Source organism: Colossoma macropomum, unplaced genomic scaffold (assembly GCF_904425465.1).
Source record: "Colossoma macropomum unplaced genomic scaffold, Colossoma_macropomum, whole genome shotgun sequence".
Taxonomy (NCBI): Eukaryota; Metazoa; Chordata; class Actinopteri; order Characiformes; family Serrasalmidae; genus Colossoma; species Colossoma macropomum.
Genome location: NW_023494784.1, coordinates 41,748,399 through 41,776,027, shown reverse-complemented (window position 1 = coordinate 41,776,027; position 27,629 = coordinate 41,748,399). Strand labels below are relative to the sequence as shown.

Genomic DNA, 27,629 nt, shown 5'->3' with positions numbered 1-27,629 from the left:
TGGCTTTCATCAGATGCTGTTTGAAGCTCTACCTCGCGATGAAAAAATGATCTCTCTCTCCTGCTCACTCTCTCTCGCTCTCTCTCCCTACACAGCATGCGTTGATGACTAATTAGCCACTCAAACGACCCAGCAAAGAGAGGCTCTTTATTCAGCTAATTTGCTGATGGGAAGCCTTAAGCGTGTGTACGCTCGCATTGCCTACGTGTTTGCGTGGGTAAAATGGAACAGTAACTAACAGCTACCCCCCTGAATTTCCATTGCTATGAAAAATAAACCCCCTTTTGCATTTTTTTGGGGGGTTTGTACTGTGCACTTCAAGAAGGCTTCCCCAGGGCACAACAAGCCAGCACCCGGCTCCAGCAATTCTGCACGGAAAATGGTGTACGCTACGGACGTTTCCAATGAGCCGGAAGGAAATCTGCCATCTTTCGCCCCTCCCCTGCAGCGCCCATAACAATAACCCGCGGTGCCGTCCATCCGCTACAGCCATTATCACTCATACTCTGTGCAGATCATAACCATCCCGCTGTAAAATTGGGACTCTGTCCTTGATTCATCTTGGAGAAGGATTTTTCCCTTGTTTGCACAAGAGCGCAGAGCCGCTTCTTCTCCATTCACTGCATTTGGGGTGATATATATGTGTTTTTTTGGCCGAGGAGCCTGTAGCGGCTGCTGCCGCTGCACCATTAGCTCCGTAACGACACCACAATTACAGAGGAACCCTGGGAGAGCCATTGTGCCAAGTGGCAGGAGCGTACCATGAACTGCAGGAAGCATTTCAAATCTCCACTGCCCATACGGGCCTCCCCCGCAGGTCCCATCCCATCTCATCCCATCCACACAGAGAGAGAGGGAGAGAGAGGGAGAGAGAGATAGAGGGAAAGAGACACGCTCCCAGTCAGAGGTAGATCCTATCTGTCCCAGTGACATTTAAACCGTCATCACAGCAGGATGAACATCAGAGTCATCTGAGGCCCACACCGCCACGGATAGGATTTCACGGATTTGCTCGCCTTTTCAGCTCTCGGTCCACACCCTAGGCCCAGTCCCCTCTCTGCCAGGGCCCAGAGACCAGGACTGTCACTTTTGGCCTGCTGTTTGGAGCGTGGCAGTGAGTAATGCTATGGAGGCGGACAGGGGGGCTACTGAGTCTTAGACAACAGCTGACACACACTGAGACCTGAGCTTCCTCACTCCATCCACTGTCATCTGCCCATCCCCCTCCACATCCAAGCCCCAGGGTTCCTGACATTTAGAGGATACAGTTACAGCATGAGGCAGAGCACACTTTGTGATTTACTGTGTGCTTCTGTGTGTGTGTATGTGTGAGAAAGTGTGTGCGTATTTATTTTGGCAAGTGTGTGCACTTTTTGGTGGGCCAATTGAAAAGTGGTCATAAAACCAATGAACTGGAGTTTCTAACAGGCTGGATTTCCTAACAAAAGGCCCAACAAAAGCATGAAAAAGCTCCTCAATAAAACGGTTAATGGACAATAAATAGAAAAGCACTTATGTGAAAAGTCAACAAGCACCAGCTCGGTACAGTGCTCAGTGGCCAGAGCGGATTCCCTTTGATCTTGCTTGCGATTCCTCCCATCAAAGCAAAGCCTTTGGAATGAAAGACTCCCTCTATCAGAATCGCTGTTCTCACAAAGGGGATTTCATCATCTTTTTGCAGGGTGGGAGACATGCTCACTGATCATCCAATCGTTTTCCATGAGCCGCCACTCTTGCTAAACTGCAACATGTGAACAACAAATGGCTCAGGGAGCCCACAGCCGCTCTCAGTGGCCCTGAAAATACAAAACCTCCATGTGCAGTTCACGCGTAACTACAAACAAGCGAACATCTGAACAAAGCTCAACTAGGGATGTCTTGATTAAGTTTTTTGTGCCTGATCTTGATCCGAGTTATTTGATGTCAAGCATTTGCTGATACCAAGTCCAAGTGTTGGCATTTTTATAGATAAAGTTAGTAAAATTTTATTTTTTCACTTTAGAATAGTCCCAAACATTTACTCTAAGTGTTATTTTCTGTGAGTACACCTCAATGCTGCAAGTTATACTGTCTGCAAGTAGATAATGTCCAATTATGTCAACTAAAATAGTGGCACAAATGAAGCACAGTGGGGTAGGTTAGCCTAAACAAGGGATCAAGTTTAGTTTGGGCTTAAAATAGCCCATACTGACCCACTGAAACAAGCCTTGATCGGCGCTGACACCAACCTTTCAAAATGGACATCCCTAACCTGAACACTTAAGAGTAATCCTAAGGCAACTCTATTCAGCAACCTCTGTGGACAGCAGTTTGGACGCTATGCCGCAGCCTCCAGCCCCATGGCCCCCTTCTATGAAATTTTAATCAGCGGCCTATGATGGAGTGAGTCCACTCAGACTCTCCCGCTGTGTAATAGCCCTCCTCTCTGCCTGGCTCTGCACCTGTGTCACCCCCCCCACCTCCTCTTGCCTGTCCGTACAGTAGTCCTACTCTCACCCACCCTTTTATGGCCCAACAATGGACACACATACAAACACACACACATATATACACACAATAGCACAGCAAGGCAATTGGCACCCGGGTACTACCCACACTCCCTTTTCTACCCCACTCCAGCCTCCACATGCTCAGCCTAATAACCATGGGTTATAAAACAAATGAATGGAGGAGACCCATGTGGAAGAAAAATGCTAACAGCTGTTAGCAGGGACAGGACAGATATGCACTTTTAATTTGGACGGATAATTTAATCCCGTTTCCTTTGGCCCTTGGCCACCGAGGCAGGGCTGCCACACACACAAAGTCACTGGGTCTTTTGTCAAGTCTCGGGTCTTGCCCTCTGACAAGTGGCATTTGTCCAAACAGAGAGAGAAAAAAAATCAGAGGCTACGATTCATTTCTTTGCGGAGCATTTAAACGAAGCACAAGCAAGCAACACAAGATGCTTCCAGCAGTCAGATTTATTGCTCCAGTCACAAGTCATGTTTCTATAAATTTGTAAAAAATGTATAGTTAATGTCAGATAAGAACGCTGCCTCGTTCCATTAGACATTCCCGGGTGATGTTCTAATAGCCGCCTGGCACAGCCAAAAAAAGCTGAGATGTGTAGTCTGGAAATGGGCAAATTCTCAGTGGTAAAAGGCAAACACTGATTGTTAATGCAAGAGAAAGAGCTCCATTCCAAAAGCACATCAAATCCCACCTCTGACATCAATACAGCATGTATGAATGGGTTAATACGAAATCTCGACTGCATAGCTGGAAGTTTACACCACTGAGATTGTGGAGAAGAGAAATAAAAGGCCAATTGCTCACAAAGGACAGATCCCTATTAGCAAGTTGGCTGGCCCAGACACACAGTGACTGATGGGCGACTGCAGACAGCCCTCAGGCCGTCCCTGCCCTGTTGCCTCGGCATCCTCTGCGCCAGATTTTTCAGAGCGCCTCTCCACAAGCGGAAACTCTGCACCTGATTTCTCCGAGGGGAAAAAAAGAGGCCGACTGTACGCAGTTCCAGTCCTGCATTTACATACGTGTTTCATTATTGTTGCGGTTGCCTGGTTACCGGGTGATAGTTAAATCCCTTGTGTCTATCTGCAAAAGCAACTCCTACAGCTTATGAGCCAGGCAGCCAACACAGACTGAAAACCGAATTTCAGGGGGCTTACATAGCCAAAGAATGTGACCTTGAAATGTTCATAGACTTGTAATCAAGGGCTTAAACATTTATAACGCTACTAAATTTATACATGAGGACAGGACAGTGAAACTACCCTTTACAGACATTTACCTGGAACATCATACTTAGATATAGAGGTATATATTTTTATCTCTACCCAAAACATCTTCTAAAGAATTAACTGTTGTATCTTCAGCATGTTGCAAGTGTGCTTTTTTCAGTATTGAGCATGGACAACAGCGTAACCATGACCCTTGGCTCTGCAGAAAACAGGGAATCAATACACGACATGCATGGCCGAGTTTCCTACGTGTTCTCAAAATGTTTTTTTTTTTCTTTTTTCCCCTGTATGGAACGCTGTCTGGCTGCCAAACCTGAGTGAGAGTGTCTGAGTTGTCTGTTATGTAATGACTAACACGCTTAATATGAAGATGCTGGCTGCAATTTAAACCATGTCAGGAGTACCTGCACACCCAATTTGACCTTGGTCAAATATGTACTTAGAGTAATTGAATCACTGGCCCAACACCAAAACCCGACGAGAAGGTCCCTTTTTCCTTTGAGATAGATGTCTTTCTGTGACGGTCGATCTGAAAGAACTGGATAAGTCAAACTAACAATGTAGGAAACTAAACGTAGACTGTGTCTCACAGAAATTCAGCTGACTTTCTAGTCAAGCAAGGAAACCAGCAATTTGGAGGCAGTGAGCCACTTTGTAAACTGATTAAGGTCCTATGCCATGTTCTAATTCGCCTCATCAGTCTTCTAGTCAGACATTAAACTGCCTTTAACAAAATCTTCGATAGTTTAATGCCAATTAAGATAATGTGCTGTCATTTTCCGGATGTTCTTTTGCGAATCTCACAGTTTTTTTTTTTTCCGGTGTGCCTGATTACAGCTTTGTTCCCAGCTGTTCACAAAGGATTGAGACTTCACCGAGAAATGTAGCAACACCTCCTCAAGGCAGGGCTGATGCGAAAGTTACTTAGACAGGCAAGCACCCCAGAAACACAGAGTAAACATGATCCTCCTAAATGCTTTCTATGAAAGGCTAAGCCTGGCTTTGGGTCTAAGATTATTGTAAACTTGACACACTCATTACTGTGTATCAATATTTACCCTCTTCCACAAAGCTAATTACATGTTCATTGCGTAACACGATTTGCCGGTTTACGACGAATTCATTATTCTGTCGTTCGGCGCGAAGCCTCCGTTTCCTTTTGTGTCGCTAAAAATTGTGTCTAAAGCTGTGCCGTGAGATTGGGCCTCTCTGGCGCTGCAGCAGCTGAACTGTAGCTCTCTCTTCCTCTTCCTCTCCGTGTCTCTGGCTGGCGAGCGCAGGCCAGCTCCTCTGGGAGACGAGAGGAAACAGACAGATAGAGCTTCGGCCAGAGATGAGCACAACAGCCCCTGCAGCTGTTTCCATGGCAGCCGCATTGTTGGGTTTCAAAATTTCGAAAAAGATCTGAGAAGTGCATTGGATCTGGTCTTTGTTTGTACAAAACGAACTTTTTTCCCCCATTGGTTTTCTTTGCCACAAGCACAAACCGCATATAGTGAAAGAGGCAGCCATAGAATATCTTACAAACTTCTAAAGCAAAAACAATACAATCATCATATCTTTTCAACCACAGAGCGGTTTCTTGAGGTATAACCGCTGTGCACAGCTGTTTTCTGCTAACGTTTTGCTGTTAGCAAAATCTGAACAAACCTCAGGACCCTCTTAGTTACCACTACTCCTCCCTTCCTCTTTCCATTATCAACTGACAACCAAAATTGTGGGACTACACACTCACTTAGGTACCAGTACTTCACTTACACCTAAAATACAAGAGACAGTGGACGGTTATTTCATTCAGTTACATAATAGAGAGTGTCGGGTTAAGACTCCCTCAGGATTATGGATGGGCGCCATCAAGCAATCTGCGGCAAAAGAGCAATTTCTTTAGAAAGCATCCTTTGTCAGAGCCTTTTGCCTTGAAAGGAAGTGAGGAAATGGGAAAACATTCATTAGACGGAGGTGCAGAAGTTGTGCATGAGCTGATCCATGTTGACAGCCCTTGGCAGAACATTAGGGCCCCCGTACAGGTTCATGACATAACAGAGACAGGTTTATTATGACATGAGTTCTCCTGAGGCTGGCCACCTAAGGAGAAGAAAACACCTCGCTTCAGCTCTAAAACACTCACGCACTGGCCGAAGAAATCCTCCTGTCTTCATAAACAACTCTAGAAGGGCTTCATTAAGCCTTATTTCTCTATAGACACATGACCCATTTCTCTACATATGTTTGGCGGACGTACATGTAATGAGCAACAGAGCGATGCTGACCATGCATGGTAATTAGCGGGTGTTATCTGGACCGCACACCCTTGGTGGTTGGGATTACTGCCAATATGTACATCCATGCTAGCAAAGGCCAGCTTATAACTGAGGGTCCTCATTTAAGAAACTGAGACATGACCTTGGAAGGAAATAATACTCCTGATTGCACCATTTGCACTAAAGATTATGCACAGTGTAGACCTGAGCACTGGTCATTTACTCCCTGATGGAGTCATGCACTGTCATAACCCTGTCATAACCTTATTTTCACAGCAGAGAGTCAATAGTTTGATGTGAGACTGCATTCTAGTTAGAGGCCAGTAGTCGGTCAGTAGAGCAGCTGTTTACAGGCTTGGAGCAGACGAGTCAATGATCCTAGATAGTTTAAATCCAGCATGCCCCTACGGGTCAGTGTCCCTATCTGAACAGAGCTGGCAATCCTGATCACTATTATGGCTTACTGCGACTTAACTGAAGTGGGGAGATAGCTTTTCTAAGGGACACCTTCGTTTATTTGGCACCACCACTGGAGGGCTGTGTCTGCCAACCCCACCATCTGTATCCAGATACACAAGGAGACTTTAAGCTTGACATTGTGCAGCTGCAGCTAATGAATACATCCATTTAAAGGCGGAGGAGGTGGACCCTGTGCCAATCAGCCTTTGGGTGCACTAGTGTGTGGCCACTGAGTGCTGTTTATGCATAGACCAACACTGGTTTAGCTCCCAGAATGATGCCAAATGTGTACAGCAGAGGTCACAGAGGGGACAAAAGGGCTGTGAGAGAAGAGAAAAGGCACGAACCCCCCTCCCACACTCGTTTTCTTTATCAGCAAATGTTTGTAGAAGAGACAATACCCCCTTGATCGAGTCCCAAACCAACACAGGTCCCATTAACCCTCACCCTAAATCCAGTCAAACACTCTTGACTTTGGGAGGGGGGACAAGGCCACAGATGAACTTGTTTTGGGAAAAGGGACAGAGATTTCCCTGTGTGCGCTTCTCCCTTTGAGGCAACAGTGGAGGATTTAAGAGATAAATAAACACCATTCAGGCATATACACTAGCTCAAACATTTGAATGTTTCTCAGAAACCATTCAAATATAACCAGCTTTTGTTTGTGATCAAATTCCGCCCTTTTGGCTGGCAAAGAATTAGCATAATGACTTGTGAATACAAGTAATGAATAAATGAAATAAAACAGTTTAAGAAACTGGTGGAATAATGGCTGTGAAAAGTGTGACAAATTGACAGCAGTGAGTTATAAATGCAAATTCAACTCTACGCCCAGTAAGTGGAGTGGGATGCAGTGGGCAAAGAGCAAAGAGAAGGAGGAGGTTCAACTGACGGCAAAGACATGCCAAATGTGGGGTAATCCCACTAACAAAAGCAGTGAGACAGCGGGCTGGTGAGAGCCGGGCTGAGCTCTAGAGAAGGGATCCCTGTCTTCCCTTAACTGGATTTGGGGAACGAGCTGCTGTTTATCTGTGTACGGGTCGACTAATGGCTGCCGGCTGGTGGCACTGGGGTAATCTAATCAGGATACAGCGATTTACATTAAATCGCTCAAGCGGGATTATTCCCCGTCACAAGCCGATTGAAAGGGGACACTTTTAAATGGGGTTAACAGCTTGTTATAAGATTGGGGAGACTAAGTGAGGGATACTGGTGTGTGAGTGTGTGTGAGTGAGGGGGGAGTCCTATTGTGCCACACTATGGGCTAATCTTCATTACACAATGCCAAGAGATTGGTGCTCGAGCGGTGGATACAACACCAGAAGACAAAAGGAAACAAGAGGGGAGAATGTGGGGAGACAAAGGGAGATGGGCAACAAAGAGAGTTGGAGGCGGGGGCTGACAGTGGGTCTTTTTGTCTAATAAGATGGATGGTCCTCTGGGCCTTGTGTGGAGAGCTCCAGTTACATACACAGGGGTACAGGCAAGTGATCTGACTATCAGGCCAAGTTCTTTGAGGGAGTCAGTGCCAGCTACAGAAGTGTCATAAGGTCTAGCTTAAGTCCTGAGAGACTTTTGTAACAGACAGAGAGTGAAAGGCCCCTAAAGTACCTAGCAAATGTGCAGGGTATTATAAAAGAACCCAACTCAAGCAGAATCTGTTATTTCAAATGAATCTTGGCCTATAAACACCTGCACAAGGCTTTTTAATCTAAGAGCAGGGGGGTCAAACTCACAGCACAGTTCAAATACACATAGTCATTAACTGGTTTGTTGAATCACTTGTGTTTGAGCAGACAAATCACCAAACTGTTCTGGAGTCCAGCCTTCCAAGACTGCAAGACCCCTGATTTAAGTGTACAATCCTAGTTGACTTCTCAGTAAACAAAACTATGTCACCAAGGAAGTTGTGAGCACTTTCTTTCTCTGGGTTTTTTAATGTAACCATTACTGAACCAAATCTGTCTATTTGATTCATCCATTTGCAAACCCTTACATTTAAGACTGCAGATCCAAATTCTCTCTCTCTCTCTTCCTCTTTCAGTGGTTCTGGGCTTTTGTCCAAAGCACACATCGGCACTTTTGCATTATGAGCGGGAAGCCACATGGTGAGAGGCTAAAATTACCGAACGATGAAGGCGAGGTGGTAGAGTTACCTTGTTCTGAGTTATGTCAGAGCAATGTGCCCCGTCAGCTCAGGTCACCACTTCTCTCCATTTCTACCTGTCCTATGAAGCCCTCTCAAAAGTGCCCTACACTTATCAGTCAGGGATTCCTGCTTCCCCTTCCTTAACCAAAGCAAGCATGAGGCCTGTAAGTTGTAAAACCACAGGAACTACACATCCAACAATGAAGCAGCAAGGGAGAACTGAAGGGACCAGTCTTACTCAACATGTACTGAGCCAGATGAACATGCTTCTCAGCTTCTGTACAATTCTGTATAGTTCTGTGTTAACCACAAGAAAGAAAGAGGACAATAAAGTTCTCTGTTAACGCATTTCCTGAGATGATTTCACCCTGCGCAATGCGTGAAGCCCTAAAAACTGCAATCACACTTGCGCTAAATATAACTCTGGGTGATCCTTTGTACCCAACCCACAGGATGTGACCAGCTGAGAGAGTGTGACAGCAGTGACATAGACGCCCTAGTGGAGAGGAAACACATTCCATACATGTGAGCTTGCTTCCTGTCCCATCCAACCAAGAAAGTGATTCAGTCTGGCCTGGCCAGCAGGAAACAGGACAGGAAATTGCACAGGTAGGATACAGGCATCCGTGCCTGACTGCCGATACTACATCTGTGCCTTGACTTACAAAACAGGTTATGCAATGCTACTTGGCCTCCATGCACGAGTTGCAATCCTACTGATAAGAACAATCACACACAAAAGATTCTGCCTGGCACATTCCAGGCTTGGGTCACTGTGGACCAGTGTGGGCATGCTACCCAAGGTAGGAGGAGGGGGGCATAGAGGGCTACGTCATCCCATCCAATCTCTGTTCGAGACTCCGGATAAGCCAGCAGTGATGGACAAAGGCAGTTAAGATAACAGGAATTCAAACCCCCCCTCCGTCCCTCCCATGTTCGGGCCCTCATCCAATCCAGCAGCACTGCCGCCAAAAGCCTTTGTGCCATGGGGATTTTTTACGCACGAAAGGCTCCAAAACAAAACGAAGAACGCCGATTTTGCAAAGCCGCTTAAAAAAATTAAACAACTTGCGCGAGCCCCCTTTCAAGGGCTCACCTCCAAGAGATAGGAGAGGGCTGGCGGGTTCTGTTTTGCGTGATAACCGCACGTGATGCTGGTCCAACCCAATTTCTCAGCACCAGGTCAGGCAACCCAGTTAATTGCCGATGCTCACTTAAGAACACGTAAATGGCTTTTTCATCCCTGACTCTGTCCTCTTTATAATTATCTTGCAGAGTGGTAATTACAAAGAGCGAGCTCAGCCAGTATTTTATGGGACAACAAACTCCTTTGCTTTTTCCCGGGCTCTATTTTCCCCCTTGTGCTTACGTCAAATAATGGATAAACATGGGCACTTTGGGATAAATTAAGCCTTGAAAGCCTGGCGCAGGAGCTATTTACAAAAAAAGAAAAAAATCGCTTGCTGTTAGATGATTTGGTGAAATATTAGCGGGAGGAATGAGGCTGTTGTCTATCATGGTGAGAATTGGAGTGCATAATTGTGTTTTGATAGTAAAATGAAACAGCAAAGGCAATTTCACAGGATGGTCTCTAAAACTCAGATTTTCAGATTTAGCTGTGAGGGAGCAATCAAACCTTGTTTTCTAAAACATGACCACTTACTGACCAAATGTCAAGTACAAATGCATGAGAGTACATCCCCCTCCTTACAAACCCTTAAGACTATTTTGAAGAAACAAAACACAGATGTGGATAGAGCCTCCTCTGATCTGATCTCGCTCCTATTACGTGCCTGCAATGCTGAACTGGGTGCCACGGCTTTGTTGTGACGTCTCAATCTGTGCATGCTGTCCTTTCCTTTCGTGATATCAGCCTCATCTCATCTCTCAAACACCAGACACAATGCCCTGCCACTCAGACAGCCGGCACTGAGAGGGAGCGAGAGTGGTGGGAGGAGGAAAATGGTCATCGTGAAAATGCTCCTCTAAGGTATGAAACCACAACTCACGACCAGGGACTTTAAACAATGCATGACAACAATGCCTCTGTTTTGGGCGATGCTCAAAGTGTGGGTGAAACCAATGTGTTTTGCTGTCTCTGAAACAATGGCGCTTTCACAGCCCACCTGATCCACAAAAACACACACACAAATAAAACAGTCCTCGCTTTTCACAGCAACTTATGTTTGCTTCTTCCACATGCGAAGGGAAGAAAATTCCGTCTAGTCTTCTCTTCCACCGTCTTCATCGCTGATGCATACACTCACGCACCGAACTCCCTCCTGCGGAGTCTCGATGAAAGAATGACCTCATCTTCCCTCCCCTCCACCACACCCCCCACTTCCAAACACACACACACACCAGAGCAGCCAGCCTGAGAGTGAGGTCACCTGAGATGGCAAGGGCCCCACCCTCCCTCTGACTCACTCCCACGCAGCCTTTTACAGCGAAGGCACTTTGAACCCAATTACCAGCGTCTGACACGGCCGCTACAGTGACATAAAAGGGAACCTAACTGGGACTTGATGAATGCTTTTGCAGTCCATTAATTCCTGACTACAATGGAAGCCGCAGAAAAGCAGACCTTTGCCAAGAGTGCGCTGCAAAGGTAGGCCACGGAAGCCGGTGATGTTTCCGCAGCCGGCCATGTGGAACCCCGTCTTTTTTTTCTGCCCCTCCAGCATTGGCGTGCTCACCCGAGGCGGCCCAACCTGTTTAGTGTATAAATAACACCCGGCTGGGAGCTGAGCTTTTTGAAGCTGCCGCGCTCCCCATCAGGACGGGCTGGTGCGGCAGGTGCCCCTGCTGCCATCACACCTGTCAGCACCGCAGGGGGCCCCATGCCGTAGCCCTGATGCACTCCCTCCAAAACTCCGCCTTGCTGCCTTCCCCAGCGTACCACAAGGTCACAGAGGCAGCAGTGACGGCATGGTTACTAGGAAGAATGCAAACCAGGACCAGTCAGAAGCATTACCTCATCATTTTTTACAGGAATCTACAGTGTGGATGGGACTGAGCAACTCTAAGCACTTTAGTGGTAGAACCAGTGATCTCATCCTGAATACAGAAGAGGGGAGATGAGTCACTGGCGCTCTCTGTGGAGAATGAAGCTGTTGACCTGTCTGTGGATAGCCTAGGAGAGTGAGAGAGAGCTCCGGCTGGTGCGAGTATGTGTGTGGGGATGGAAGTAGACTGGAAAAGGAAGGGAGAAAGTCAGTCTAGAGCAGCAGCCCATGCTTAAAAGCACACCGCTTGCTCCAATGAACCCGAGAAAAGGGGGGAAAAGTACTCAATACTCATCCCTTAAAGTGCATCAGTGCAGTGGGGCTCTCTCTTTTTCCTTCACACACACATGCACACGAAACCTTTTTGGATTATACACGCAGCTCACATGCCTGTGTGCGCACACTTGCTTGCAAACACGCACACACATACCCACCCACCCATCCAGACACTCACTGGCACTTGCACACCGACAGCCCCCATTCCGACAGAGCCTGGCCATTCCCTCAGGTATTCCCGGCAACATCGTGGATTAAAATAGCTGACGACCCACATAGCTCCGTACTGGCTCAGCCTCCCCTTCAGAGGAGACAGACTTTGCACTCCATGCACCACCACCAATGCGCCCGCCCGTACCTTCCTGATCATAATTACCTTTTCGTCCCATTTCTAAAACAGATGGTGCGAACGTTATCACACAACTCCAATCCAGGTGACTAGCGCAAAAAAGATATTCTCAAAATCGATCTCTATGAACCTTTTCACAAGTAAATGTGATGATTTGAAAAAGTTGCTAGGTTTAATTTCACCCCCTTGAAAAATAGCTCTTGGCTGGCAAAACAAAGAAAAGAAGCACGTCTCAATGAGCAGGACAAATTCCCAAGGTCGGCAAGACTCCGCATGTGACCCATTTAACGTCGCCGTACACAAGCCCTAATGGCTGAGTGTAACATGCTTGCACAGTCCCCCCCCCCCACCCCCCCACCCCCTCCAAAAGCACTTTCCAGCCTTCCTGGTACATAACCTTCAGGACAGACCAACGTTTAGCCAGAAAGTGGACATGTGCTCGGGAAGAAGTCTAGGGAGCTTCTTAAGGGGTTAGGGGGTTATTAGCACAGCCTGCTACTCCAAAAAAAAAAGCCAAACATTTGGCTTCTGTTAACTGCCTAAATATCTTTTGCGGTCATAAGCATAAAAAAGAAGCTTTAATTTGTTACACAGGAAGGGAACTAAAGGTCTTTTCATTAATTTTTATGGCTTAACTTAAACGCGCTTCTTTCCTTTTTTTGTACCGTGCATCTTTTATGAATGGCCCATCTGTGGGACGTTAATGTCAAATAGGAAAAATCTCCTGGCACGCGGCTGCTCTTTTGATTCTGACGTGAGGTCACGGCAGAGGATGCAGAGCGCCTCGTTTGTCTTTTTCCCCGCCAAAGTGGATCAGAGGAGAACAGGTGGGTCTCGCAGCAGAACGGCACGCAGACGCTCCGAGGGGAGACAGCAGAGATGGTGAATCCGTAGCCAGAGCTATATCGGGCATACAGTATGCCACCTGGCACAGCCCAGAATGCGACAAGCTAGGGAGCGCTTAAAATAAAGAGCACATACAGAAAAAAATACCCTAACAACATAGTGCTTCACGGCCATGGCCAGGGGCTGTAACCAAGTAGTGGGGAAAGGCAGGATGGATGATAAATGGTGAGGAGGCTGGCACCTGTCTATGAGGCAGGGCCGATATTTGAGTAGAGGGTAGAGATGGCAAGATATCACAATTTCTTTTGCAACGCTGGTACTGATATTGAAACCTTGAGTACTTTGAGTACCTTGAGTAATTAGAGTATTGAGTTTCTTTCATAAAATCTGTTAAGCTTTTAAATAGACATTTTTTAATTAAAACACTTCACTTACGACCATTTAAAGTAGGCAAGAATGCTACGTAAACACTCAAGCTACCCCACAGGAAGAAATACACAGCATTTTCTGCTGAAATCAAATTGATGCCCATAAACAACTTTTTGGGATTGGACACCAACACCATGTCACATGGTATGAGATCAGTGCCATCTCTAATATCTACATCTACATCTCTCTGGAAAATGGTGTTTGGAGGTGAGAATAAAGCAAAGTAGAGTACGGGTTGCACAATCATTATTTTTCCTAGTCAACTACTAATTCAAGAAAGTAGGTGACTTCTTAAAAAAAGACACTCTAAAAATAATAAGGAGTATTTTATAAGCAGACTACATTTCACTGTTGTCGGAAGAAAACCTCATGTCTCCAAAATGACAACTTTAGAGGAAAAGGAAAAAACCTACTTTACTTTGAATGTAAGCAGAACCAGAATTTTTTCCAAGTCATTTTTGGGCTGTTTCTTTTGGTCCATTCATCATGAAATTTACAATGTAAAGGACAACAGACATTTTCAAATCACGTCAAAAACTGAAAAACGACAAAAATGGAGATATAAAGTTTTCTTCCGACAGCTGATTGAAATTAGTAAAAATGCATCTACATGCACATTTAGCCTAAGCTGCTGGCAAAAAAGAAGCATGTAATTAAAACAACATCAAACCTGCCTTCAGCACAGCAGACACTCGACTGAGTGCTTAACTATCCTAGTCACTTTCAGTGTCACATAAAATGCTCTGGCTCTGATTCTGCTCTTGGTTTGACCACAACCATATGGTGTGGATGCTTCTTCTGCAGTGGTCATGGATAGCAAAAGTGTTTTTGCCCTATTTCAGCATTGCAGTTGCTAGTCAACTAGTTTATGCTGTCCCAAGAGTGGACATAGGTTTGTAGTGAAGGAGCCCTAATACACACACACACACACATTTTCTAAGACGCTTATCCTTCCGGGTTGCGGGGGGGAGCTGGAGCCTATCCCAGCGGTCATTGGACGGAAGGCAGGATACACCCTGGACAAGTCACCAGTCCATCACAGGGCGGAGTCCTAATATGACATTGGAATTCAACCAGTACATTAGCATAACTGATTTGTTGAGATGTAAACAAAGTCATTCAGAGGGGTCTGGTGTTTAAAGGTTCAATTGTTCATCATAGAGAAAGTTACTTAGATTTGTTTACAGTGGTGCTGATAAGAACCAGGGGTCATAAAGTCTACAACACAAAAATAGCCATTTTATTTAGGAGCCAAAACCATGAGTAAACATATACATGTTACAGGCTTGTTTATATATACTATTGATACTGATAAAATGTGTATAGGATTATTTTGCCTTACAGCACCCTGCCATAAATGGGTTTTAAATAATATGTTTAGGCCCAAATCTTAACACAAAACTAATGTAAAACAATGGCTCAGGCATCAGGCAGTGTTTACAACCATTTCATGTAATAGCTTTCTGTGAGCAGACTTTTAGAGGCATTAAACTCTTCAGACGTCTGGTTCCTATCACCACCACTGTGAATGATTCTGACTTGTCAAGTTTCAGTTTAGTTTTGCAGAAATTCTGAAATGAAGAGCTCGTTGTCCTGCTCTGAAACGGCTACTAGGAAGTTGGCAACCTCCGTGAGTGACGCAGACTCACTTCAGCTCCACAAGCAGAACCTCCCTCTCGATAGTGAAACTGCCAACTTCCTGTCAACTGTGTTTTCAGGCCTGCTGTCTGCACTCGAATGGGGAAGTCCCACCTCCAGAACCGTACTCAAAGACACGTCCTGGAAGACCAACATCAAAAGACAGCGACATCTCCGCGCGGGACCTGCTCTGCTCACTAGGGCAAAGAGCAGCATGTGTACGGCATTCTGCTAAGCCAGCGCCGGGTCTTAGACGTGCACGGGAAGAGCTCCGGGACCTGGTGCCAAGGGGGCATCTGCCCTTTTTATTTTCACTCCATCCCTTTAGTGGGAAGAGCTGTTAGAGGTAGGCAGAAAGCTCTGCGAAGGGGCGATGCATGCCAACCCTGCCTGCAGCAGCAGCGGGGAGAGAGAGAGTGGAATGAGTGGAAATGAGCAAGTCGAGCGTAACCCAGCTCCGACACAATGGGAGTCTGGAGAGTAGCCAGGTCACGCGGCCACCAGAGACACAGACGCAGAGCATATGCAAATACACGCGCACACGCCAGTACAAACAAATTATCACACACTGCAGCTTTTGAAAACCTGGGGGAAACGAACTATGTCCCTGTTGTTTTGCACTGCCTTACCACTGTCCTAAACCTACTGCTCCAGGACAAGCACTTCCCCCATATTACAGTGTCTCACGTGTAGGCCTCGCATCCAGCTTTGACATTTGGTTGGCCTCTCTGTTTGGTTTCTCTTTCGCTTTCAGGGTCTATTCCAGGCCACAGAAACAGCCCCAAAGGCACTTTTAGCCTTGATGGAAAAGTACCTGTTGTTCCCTGAGTGTTTGTGTTGCTGAACGTGCGGGCAGTGTTGTGTCTGATGCCTATTCATCATACCTCACTGCTACCAAAACAAACAGATGAGCTCACCGCTCCTGCCTGGCAGCCATACAACAGACGTTTGGTGATCCAGACCAGAGCTGCTGCCCTGTTAGCACATGCGCGCTCACTTAAACGCACACACATTCACAAAAGGCCTTCGGGTTTTGTTTTCAGAATCTGATTCATCCGGGCACTTACACTTTTTCGGATTTTTCTGTCCTCCATCAAGATTAATCCATAGAAGGCTGGAGTTATTACTGCAGTTTTGCTGTACTGTGTAATGAAATGACGTTGTTAATTACATAAATTATATTTGCATTCAATTTACAATCTGAATAGGGCTGAAATATGAGCAGTTTTATATCAAAATCACAATTTAAAAGAGTCCAATTTTTTAAATCACAAGAGCTACGATTTTTATTATAGTCAACATTGTTTTAAGGTTTAAGTGGCGAAGTTTAACCTAATAAACAAAGATGAGTTAGACCAATCAAAAGCAAATACACACTTTTTGTTACATCACAACCACAGCTAACAGGCAGTCTGGCACACTACATTCGGGATTCAAGCCTCAAGCTAGAAAAATGGATATTCTGGTCTTGTTGGCCAAAAAACAGGCCTTAATTTATAGACAATAATCACAATTTAAATTAGTTACAATATTTATCAGTTACAATATTTGCCACAACAATCGCAATTAGATATTTTCCCCAAGCCGTTCAGCCCTAATACTGTTACTTAAATAATACTCAAATAATACTTTTGACTCTTTTTGGTTTGTCTTGATGTCAATAACAAAAAAATGGGAAAAAGTGAAATAAAGTTTCTGTTTCCACAAAACAAGACCGCACTAACAAGATCACAGCGAACTGTCTCCTACTTACAACCACAAATATCAACTGTTTGCTTACAATGCACACTTTTCAAATGACTTTCTCTGAATGAGTGAGACAGGCTTACTGTTAACTCCTAGGATCACTTACAGCTGCTTTTCCTGTGTAGCTCCTAAACTCCGGAAGAGCATTCCAGAAACTATTAGGAATGCAAGCTCGTTGGGTGTTTTAAAATCCAAATTAAAAGCATATTTCTTCATGCTAGCATAGCTCTGGTGTACCATAGCTCATTTTTTCACATGTAGACTTTTATCTGTCCAACAATTCACTTATCTTCCTGTGTAAAGAACCCTGTGATGTTATAAGTAAAATTGTGCTATTTAAATAAAGCTATTATGCCTATTATAGAAATTTAATATAAAATTATACTTTACTCATTGCTGGCAGCTGGGAAGTTATCATGAAATTGCCTCAAACCATGTCCACAAATATTTTAGTGTCAATCATTATACAGATAAACAAAATTCTTATAATTTAGTAGGTCAACTTGAGCTCTGCAAGGTACAGCAAAACATTAAATTATTCATTTTCTAATGCAAAATTTTTTGGGGAATTTCTCAGTATTGCAGTGTGTTCATATATTTGTTTCTCATTATATACATCAAAACCAGCATGCTTCTGTAATGAATATCACCTCATGGGCTTGGAATACCTTGATAAACTAACAGTGTTGATCACTGCATCCAGAGATACGTCCACAGAGACTGTAGTACATACAGCAGAAGCCAAATGTCAGCAACATCCAGAAACACCACCGAGTTCTCTGGGCTCAAGCTCATCTGAAATGGACTGATGCACAGTGAAGACGTACGGCCTGACGAATCAACCCACAGATTGTTTATAGGAATAATGGACGGTGTGCTCCCTGGGCCAATGAAGGAAATTACCAGCACAAATTTCAAGTCTGTCATGTGCCTATGGCATCTGGGAAGGCATCATTAAGGCATCAATATATGTATATATGTATGTATATATGTATGTATATATATATACTTTCTATTTTATAGTTTATATAGTATATTTTCTTATTAGAACAAATTGGCTTGTATAACATTCAGCCTTTGACTTCTTTAACTTTAATATTTTATTTGTGAACTCTAAGAAAACCAAAACAGCAACATTTTATGCTGCCCAAGTAAAAATAAAATGCAATGGCTGTCTATGTTGTTTCAGTAATAAGATAAAATACATGTGTTTTGACAATTAGCTTTACAACACTTTGTCCAACAACAGATTATAATAAATTGGTAAAAACCCATTGTTTACAGATTTATCTTCATATCTTACTGTGTGGCGGTGATGAGAATTTGGTCACTGAATTTGGAAAATGTTAGTAAAAATCAAGAGAAATCATTTAGGGTTATTTTTTTTTTAATTATGAGGCATCATTGCTTGCATAACCAAAAAAAGGGAGTAAATATTAGGTCATTGTTGTGTCATGTTCATGGGAATTACCCAACTGTGACATCCCATAACTGAAAGTTAGACCTGTAGGTATAGTACAGCTTTTAAATGTGAGTCTAACAGAATAATCTCCGTGTGCAGACGACACGCAGGTGCCTCAAAAACACAAAACAAAAACAAAGGGCAAATGTTGTCCCTCTGGCGCTGTAATTTTCGAGCCAGATGATAAGGCCTGCTCCATTTTCTGCCATTACCATCTGTGGAAAATGAGCAGTAGTGAATCCGAAAGCAGCCCCGGTGTTTCGCTCTGTGCACATTTTGTGTCTGGACGCAAGGAGGGAATTTCCAGCAGGTCGAACGGAGAGAATGGCGTGGGAGGTTGTGCCACCCCTCCCCAACCCTAGGAGCAGTTGAATAAACATAAGCTCTCTGCTCCATGCTGAGATGCCCTTCACATCTTCACATGACTCGTCTCTCGCTCTCTCTTGTTCTCCCTTTCCCTTCACTCCCTCTTTCTTTAGCTGTTTTGACAGTCTGCGCTGCTACTTATAGCTGGTTAGGAATACCAAAAATATCATTATCTATTATTCATCAGCAACTCCCTCCTAGCCTATGTTAAACATGCTAGGCTGGAATACAGAGAGGTGGGTTTGCTGCAAAAGCAGAGCTGGTGCCGCATGAAAACGGCAAAAAAGAAGGTCTCCAAAGCTCGGCGTGAATTTTGCCATCTTTTAAAGTGAGAAAAAAGAGGCAAAATATGCCATCAAGCTGTCTGTCAGTCTGAGTGTATGTGTGTGTGTTAAGCAGTGTGTGTGGGCACTTGCACTTAGAGAAAAATGGCTGGTTCCTTGCAGGCTGTTAATCAAACACTTGAGTGGCTAAGCTGCCTCTCCATCGGGCTGAGGGGACGATGGGCCTCATGCATAAAGATGCATTCCGCATTCTCATCTTTCTCTGTCTTTTTCTCTCCTCTCTCTCTCTGCTTCTTGTTCTGTCTACATCCCTCCGCTGCTCCTCTTCTCCACGGGCTAACAGACACTTGAGAAGCGGTCAGACAAATGACCCCCCCCCCTCCACACCTCGCCCCCGCCACCTCACCACTCCTCCGTCCACCCTCTTCTCAATTGCAGCCCCTGAGAAGCTCTTGATCTCCCGATAACAAGCCTGCGTCCATCAGTGCTCCAACAGGTGAAGGGATAATTAGGCCGTCAGCGCCTGTCCACGGCTTAAGGAGTGCCCTGAGTGGGAGGATGAATGTAAGCGTGTTTAGTTTAATTGCTGGAGGACACTGACTTTCCCGTCGTCCCTCCTTCGCATTTGGTGGAAATGCAAAAAGAGAGTGAATTTTAGCCATCAATCATAAGCAAAGTCATCATGATCTCACTAGGAGTCACCAAACCGCAGTGTAAATACTCACAGCCAGGGGAAACATCTCAGTGCTCCCGGCTTGTCGAGCCAGGAGTGAGCATGCATCTTTCTGAGTAACGTTTGCTCTTGAATTCACAACCGCATGCAAGCCTGTTTCTTGCTACAAGCCCTATAAGCAGTTGCTTACGGCACCTGAGCCGACAGGGTGCCCTGAGTATGTATTTTTTAAATGAATCAATGCTTATTCATATTTTTTCCTGATCAGAATTATTAATTCCTGTTCTGTTCTTGCATACAAATGAATGATTGGGACAGATGGCTGTATGTCCCCTTACCAGGATGTCATAGGACCCCCAGAAACGGTCAGCAAGTGTCCTGAGGTAGATATAATACTGATTTGGTGGAGCAATATGGGACTTCCTAGATGTAATCCTGATTGTAATTCTGATTCAAATCCTAGTGAACACTTGAACAGCCTTGCCTATGGAGTCTTGCTATTCAACATCTCTGAGTCAGGCTGTGGTTTACTTGGACCTATTTTCTTGGCTTTATATGGTAGTCTTTTACCTTCTTACTATCAGGTTCTTATGTTGTATAGTTTTGCAGCACCCCCACTTACCAGCTGACAAGCTTAATAACTACACTGATGCTCTTTTAATGTGAAGATTTAAATTAGTATAAATTCTCTTTCACACAATATTTTTAAATATTACTGATTAAGACCTTTTACAGTTGCTAAATCCCTAAAAGAAAAATACAGACAATTTCTGAGCCAATTCCCTTCTCCGCACACAGAATATCTCCCTTAATGGTTGTTTTCTCTCCATTGTGCATCAGAAATGCTAATTATCCTCTCGGTTTCTCATTCTACCAAAACCTTGCTGCAAGAAGACCTACACACTGCCAATTTGACGCCTACTTTGATCTACCTCTAGCAGAGAGAATAAATTATAGAGCAATTGTCAAATTTCATGGCAACAGATATTTGGTAAACAGCATTGTGTGATGGGTGAGGCCTCAGTGTCCGCTTCGGAATGCGCACAACATCGTGGACGCAATTTCACACCACCGAATGACAGAATGACGATCGAGAGCTGATTTTCCCTGACTGAATGGATTTCCTCAGCTAATTCAATCTGAAGTTGTCCATTCTTTTGGTGCAGCTGGTTGTTTACAAGCCTTGGAAAAGAATTCTTCATGTCGACACAAAATTGCATGCTTGTGTAAGAAGTAGCGTGTGTAAGCAAGGCGTATGTTCGAAAACAACATGAGTGCGCAAGTAGAAGTCCCCCCCCCCTCACTTCAAAGGAGACCTGGTGCAGCCCTGCACATGAAAGACCCTGCTGCCTCATGCCAGAGTCTAATTACTGTCAGCTGTCTGGGGGCTGACTGATCTGCTCTGGTTGGGTCTCAGAGCAAGATAGTAAGAGACAGAGAGAGTCCCAGCTTTGCTTCAGCTGGGTCCTACTGTACCCTTTACTGTACCTTGGGCTGAGGCAAATGAGGAAGAGAGGCAGAGGGGAGGAGATGCAGATTCCCGCATTTGTTTTAATCCCAGCCCATGAGTCAGTGTGAATACGGGCTACGCTCCACCCAGACTATGTTGATTTTGCCCTTTCTGCTCTGTGGCAGAGACAGCATCCAGGAAATGCCTGCTACAATGCTTTGGCTTTCTGATGTCACACTGATAAATCCCTGTGGGTGACTCAATGCTGTCTGGCACATGCTGATTCCTGGTAACCCATTCAAACAGAAGAGCTGATACCACAGGCCTGATAAGGGATCAATTAAAAGTTGCAAAGCACACTAATCAGAAAATGGCGGGGAGCATTTCTGTCTCAACATTTCTGTGTTTCAACAAGGTACAGTAGTACAGAAGTAAGAATGTGGCATGTGAGACACAGACCTAAACCTACTGCTACTGGAACACATTCATTTAATTGACAGTTTCTGTCTATGATTCAGGTTTCAGGAACTGAGCAAAGCAAAACTACTGGACAAATAGACTGCAATCAATCTCAGTTTACCTATGAACTGCTCACATAATAAATGTGTAAAAAAACTGCACTGCGCCGTCCACAACTCATGCCTTTCCGGGGCCGTTGAGGTCATGGCTATAGAAGTGGAAGTGCGAAGGCAGTGATGCATTGGCCAAGCAAAGATGCATTGGCCAAGAGTTGACTTTGTAGCAGTGGGTTTATCAGGCTGAACATGAAACTTGCGAGTCCTCACGTTTTCCTACATGCCTGAATATCAACGCACACAGAATGCCATGTTATCAGTTAAAAAGAGGAACCAGAAAATCTGGTTGGTGGTTAGTTGGTGCAGTGGCCTCCATGCAATGCAAGGTCTGTCAGATGCAACAATGTGAACAAGTTGTGATTATGAACATGCTCTAAGACAGAGTGGGAAACAGCTGAACTAAACAACTGCTTTAGTTTGAATGTGCAAAAGAATGGACTTCCAGCAGGCGCAAAAATAAAGTACAGAGGGGAGCAGTGTCTCCAGCTCTAAGACCGTCCAGGTGTTTCCACTCTTTCCACGCCCCCATCCCTAATGCAGAGGGATTCGGCAAGGCTTTCTCCCAGGGCCTGCAGCTCACCAGCCTGGCAGCTCTGTCTGGCTGTAATCCTGGAGCTTTTCCAGTGGCAGAGTAGGCCGGGGGCCAGTCGAGAGATTGGGCTTGAGCCTTCTCCGTGCCCTTGGCGGATACTCTGTGAGAAACCAGCTGCGCTCCTCCGAGAATTATGTAACATGCATTTCGGCCACTCATAGCCGACAGAAAATGGGAGCGTCTTCAGCTGGACTGAGCTCAACGCAGTCAGTGGAGAAATAAAGTCTGGGATGAAATGTAAAGCAGGCCGCTGCCTAGGCCTTCACCCACAGCGGGGGAGTTGGAGTAGAGTGGGCTGGGGAAGTTGAGGGGGCTGCTGTGAGACGGACAGGGGCTTTACAAGGCTTCAGAAACACAGAAACGTAGCCTCCATCAGAACTCCATCTGAATTCATTTTTAATGGTATTGGGTGCTCTCACACACACTCCCCCCTGCTGCCGCTGTTCCGAAAGTTACTGGGCTGTGAAATGTGAAAAACTGCAGCACAGAATATGCATGCAGTGTGATTCATTATCTTGTCAAACTTGGCTACTCTGGGACAGGCAAGCTCCCTGGATGAGAGCCGGCGTTGCCGTCACCTCGGATGGCTGCCTGCGGCCTTTCTCTCGGGGTTACACGACCCTGGTCTGAGACGGCCGTTATACTGACTGCAACGTGGCTCTCTGGCTTAGGCATCTGACCTGCACAGCTGCAGTATTGGAAAGCTTTCTCTGGAGGTTTCTCTGAAGGGTTCATGCTTGGACATACCAAAACCCCCTCAGCCAGATCAGGTCCCTGTGAGGCACACCTACGAAAGGTGTTAATGGAACAGGCGGTCAAACCAGAGCAGCGACTAACTTTCAAGTCTATCACCATAATCTTTCTGGGATTTTCAGGACAAATGTGTCTGCTAGCTTTCGATAGTCACTTCTTGTCACATGGGCTCTGATTCTGAGCTTAAAATAATACTCTCTGAAACAAAAGCAGAGAGGGAGGATATTTCAAATTCCTGGCTATCCCAAAATAGACACTTTCTAAGCAGAAACACGGGGAATAAAAAACAACAAGGCAAATTTGAGAGACAGGTCTGCCAGGCATGGTAGACAAAGAGGCACAGAATGACCCATTTTCACAGCGGCCAGCGAAGAGAAAAAAAAAAAAGGTCAGTCGTCTGAGGAAAACAAACTAACACTTGCACGTGGAGCCCTGGATCATAGGGGACAGATGGACAGACACTAACAAACACTCCCCTCCCCTTCAGACACCCACCCACAATCAGTCTCTCAGGTGATCTTTGCTAATTGGCTCGGCTACCTCACTCGCTTCTAATGGTGTTGTTTACCACCACAGACTGATTCCCCAGGCTTCTCCACCTGCTCCGACCGCCTCTAGCATGGAGCTGAGAGAGCCTCTCTGGGTGGTGCTACTGGGGAGGGGAATGAGAGACAACAGGGGCCCCCTTGTTGCACAAACAGCCGCTCTCTGAATTAACCTTCTTCGTGGGTCACTGCCGAAATAATCCCTCCCTTCTCTGTGAAAAAAAAAAATGTCGGCATGCTGTAATTACACCAAACCGTGTCTTTCGCTGCCTCTTCCCTTTGCTCTTCTCCTGGCAATGAGAGATGGTGTCTTTGTTCAAAGAAGAGGGGGGGTGGATGGAGGGGCAGTGCCAGCAGGCCAGAGAGAACTTCATCACAGCTGGGTGACGAAACCCTCCTGATCTCCCGGTGCTTCGTCCTGCTTTCTTTCTCCCTTCCACACAGCCCAGCCCAGCCCTGGCCCCAGCCGGAACACTGAAACTCAATTCGCCCATATCGCGTCCATTAAGGTCTGATTCATGCGCCGCTCGCTCAGGGCCGAGAGTGCCCATCCATCTTGTCCCCAGGATGAAGGGTGCTGTTTCCCTTCCTCGGGCAGATCTGGGGCTACACTATCAAACCATCGCTGCCAGTAAAAGCATCAGACTTTTAACAGCGCTGCCGTTCAACAGCCACCCTCTTTTATTTACTTGTCAGCTGGCAAGGCCCTGCTTTCCTCCCCTTCATACTCTCTCGCTATTAAATAGGACTTTTACTGTTTGCACTTCCCAAAACATTCTTCTCGCTCTAAAACCTGAACAGAGGACCTCCCAACAGTAAGAAAGCATGTCAACAGAGACGAGTGCAGGGTCACAGCTGAATGTTTTCTTATCAGGCATCGCAAGGCCGATCCACTATATACTGCTCAGGCTTTGTGAAGGTAAAAACACTCTTCTGCTTGCTTTCCTATGCTGTGGTGGTGTAAAATATAGGGCAAACTTGATAATCAATAAGATTTTATCTGTAACTAACCTGTACTATCACATCGTCCAAAAAAAAAACAGGTAATCAAAAGGACTATCTGTGGTATAACACACACACCAGTGATGGCCTTCTGTTCAAACGGATGCAAAGCAGCAGGCAAAAACTGTGATCCCATGTGTGCTTGCGCAGCTAATTGACTTCACCACATGCACACATACGCCACAACCTATTGTCTCATTACGGCCTCTATCGTTTGATATGTCAAAGATGTGAGGTGATGCAGACCAGGTCCGGTCTGGCTAATTACTAGGGGTGCCACAATACACTCAGCCCATGATTTCATCCAAATCACGATACTGGGTTCACAAATTCTTACAATATTTGCAACAAATGAAGAAAAAGGACTATAATCGTGTTGTTGCCCAACTTACTAATGACACTACAGCTGGGAGGCAGGGGGGTTGCTGGAGTGAGCTGGTGATTGGTGCTGATCATTAGCCAACTTTGGTCATTTGCCATGAAACAATGCACTTGCAATTAATCGCATTGGGCATTGCATTGTTTACCACTGCAATATCACAATGTCATGATGCCAAAAATTGATCCCTGACAAGACAACAACCAGGATGCAGCACAGATTTCGAATGTATCTGGCGTTTCTCCCACAGCTTGAGCACGTGCGCGTGTGTATTCAGCTCCTTATGGAGACCACCACGTCCTCAGGATGATGTTCAGCTGAGGAAAAATGTTTTTTCCACCCCCCAAAAATCCATAAAAGGTCCAAAAAGACTTTGAGGTTAAGGTGTAGGGGGTGGTTCGGTGTAGCACAGCAATATTTACATACAGAAGCACATGGAACATCCCACAAACGCAGGAATACAAGCGCGCGTGTGAGCCCCAACCCTAAAGCGCAGCGCTACGAAAATTGACTCGAGACAATTTATCCGTCTCCGAAAACCTGCCAAGCAGTTTCAAATGCATCGCACGTAACGGAGCAGAGCTTGAAGCGCATGGCGCGTGCTAATAAAATAGGAGCGAGCTTGTCAGGGACGCCAACTCCAGCCGAGCGCGTGCCACCGCGCGTGCTTTACGTTGCCAGTGAGCGAGTGAGGGACTCAGTGAATGAATGAACCGCGTGCAGCACGAGCCCCCTTTTTTTTAAATCGCAGTTTCGCAGCTAACGCGCGGTTTGTGATGTTTTGCAGCCCAAGCAGTGGTCATTTGACCACAACTACCCCCCCCCTCCTCCTCCTCCTCCTCCTCCTGCTCTTCTCTTTACTCCTGCAGGAGATAGCTAAGGCTAATGCATTATGCATTAGGAGCGGGAGCTGCTCCTCATACCGACGGGGGCTGAAAAACAACCAAGCAGGGCTGACAGCTGCAGATACATTATTTAATGACGAGTCTCTCGTTATTAGTCAAGCGCGCGCCTGAATTAGCCAAGCCAGGCGACACGCGCACGTAGAAAAACAGAAAGCCAGGCGTCGATTTGGCGACAGAGCAGCCAATATTAGCCTCCCACCAAAAACCAAACGAACGGGCCAACTAAAAGCGCGAGCAAACACGTTAAAAAACACCACCAGCATCCTAAACCCAGTGCTGACCATCTAGATCAGTGGTCACCAAGCCTGTTCCTGGAGGTCCTTCCTGCACTTAACTTCTCCAGAGATCCACAATGGGCTGGACCGGACTGTGTTAAGTGGGCACGTTAAACGCAGGTTGGAACTCATCTCTGCAGGACAGCAGGGTTAGTGACCGCCGGCCTAGACGGAGGCGCGTGGTTTCTTTACGCACGTTCACTTCAGTTCACTTTCCGCGCACTTCGCTTCCCAAGACGAACAAACAAATAAACAAATACACCGAAACAGCCAGCAAAGCGAGCTCACCTGCTGCCAGTTCTCCTCCAGCGACGGGAGCGCCGAGAAGTAGCCGGTGTCGTGCACGAGCTGAAGTTCCTGAAAGATACTGTAATTCGCCAACACGTCCATCCTGAAGCTCGCAAATCAGATTGTTTTCTTTTTTTTTTTGTAGTTATTGTTGCTGGTGATCCTCAACGCGAGCGCAAGAATGTAAAAAAAAGACCCCAACAAGAATAAAAAAACAGTGAGAATAAACAATAACAACTCTTCAGATCCGATCCTGGAAGTGCGGCGGTGATGCAGAGGCGAAAAAGGAGAAAAGAAGGCGCAGATGAGCGACAAGAAGGTGGGAGGTGGGGGGAAAAAAAGGAGATGTAGTTTCAAATTTAGTCTCACTTTTATTGCAATCCCGCGCTCAGCCCGAGAGTGGGATGCAAAAGAGTGGCGAGGAGAAGCGGCCACCTAGATCCTCATCTCCGGCTGCTTCGCTCTCTCTCTCTCTCTCTCTCTCGCTCTCTCTCTCTCGCTCTCTCTCTCTGTAAATCCAGGTATAGTCTCTCTGCTGAGCTCCAGCAGATCGAGTCGGTGTGGATTGGAGAAGGGGGGCGGGGGGCTGAGGGGACTCTCAGGGGGTGGGTGGAGCGTTGAGTGGGGTTTGTGGGCGTGGCCAGCTGCCAGTCAATTCCGTGCGTGACCATATAAGGCAAATAGGGCTGATGATCTCACTGGCGTCCAATTAAGGCGGCGCTAAAGCGGCCCGGTGGGCGGGGCCAGGGGCCGCGATTGGCTGCGCGCGCCTGTCAGTCCGGCCGTAGATGGCAGTGAAAGGTGAGCTATTTTTAGAGAGGTATATAACAGCCTCGGCACGCTGGACTCGGACACACGGGCTGAGAGAAGGCGAGGAGGAGGAGAGGGAAAGCTGTTTCTCCTGTTATGGTCATTATTAAGAAAGATATTTCTAATTGAGGCTCTGTCGTTGTGCTGCATGGACAGTAAAGTTGGGAAAAAGAGGTGAAGACGTTCGTCTTGCAGTTGAATGTCGTTAAAGCACCGACATCAGACTGAGCATGCGAAAGAAAAGGCACCACAGCTTAATGGTAGCAGCCAATGGACCGTAGTGATGGTGGGGATGGAGCTGGCTCTCCCAGCATGTATAGCTTCATTAACTCATGTTACATAATTGGTCATATTGATTCGTCACATTGA

The 27,629-nt window shown here is 45.9% G+C and overlaps 1 protein-coding gene across 1 annotated transcript in view; it reads right to left on the bottom strand.

Moving 5' to 3' along the window:
• Nucleotides 1–27,052, bottom strand: part of klf7b (Kruppel-like factor 7b) — a 53,644-nt gene extending 26,592 nt beyond the window's left edge. The window contains exon 1 of the mRNA XM_036571691.1: nt 26,451–27,052. Coding sequence (XP_036427584.1) covers nt 26,451–26,552 — 102 coding nt within the window. The 5' untranslated portion in view covers nt 26,553–27,052. The remainder of the gene's footprint in view (nt 1–26,450) is intronic.
• Between the last annotated feature and the right edge of the window lie 577 nt (nt 27,053–27,629).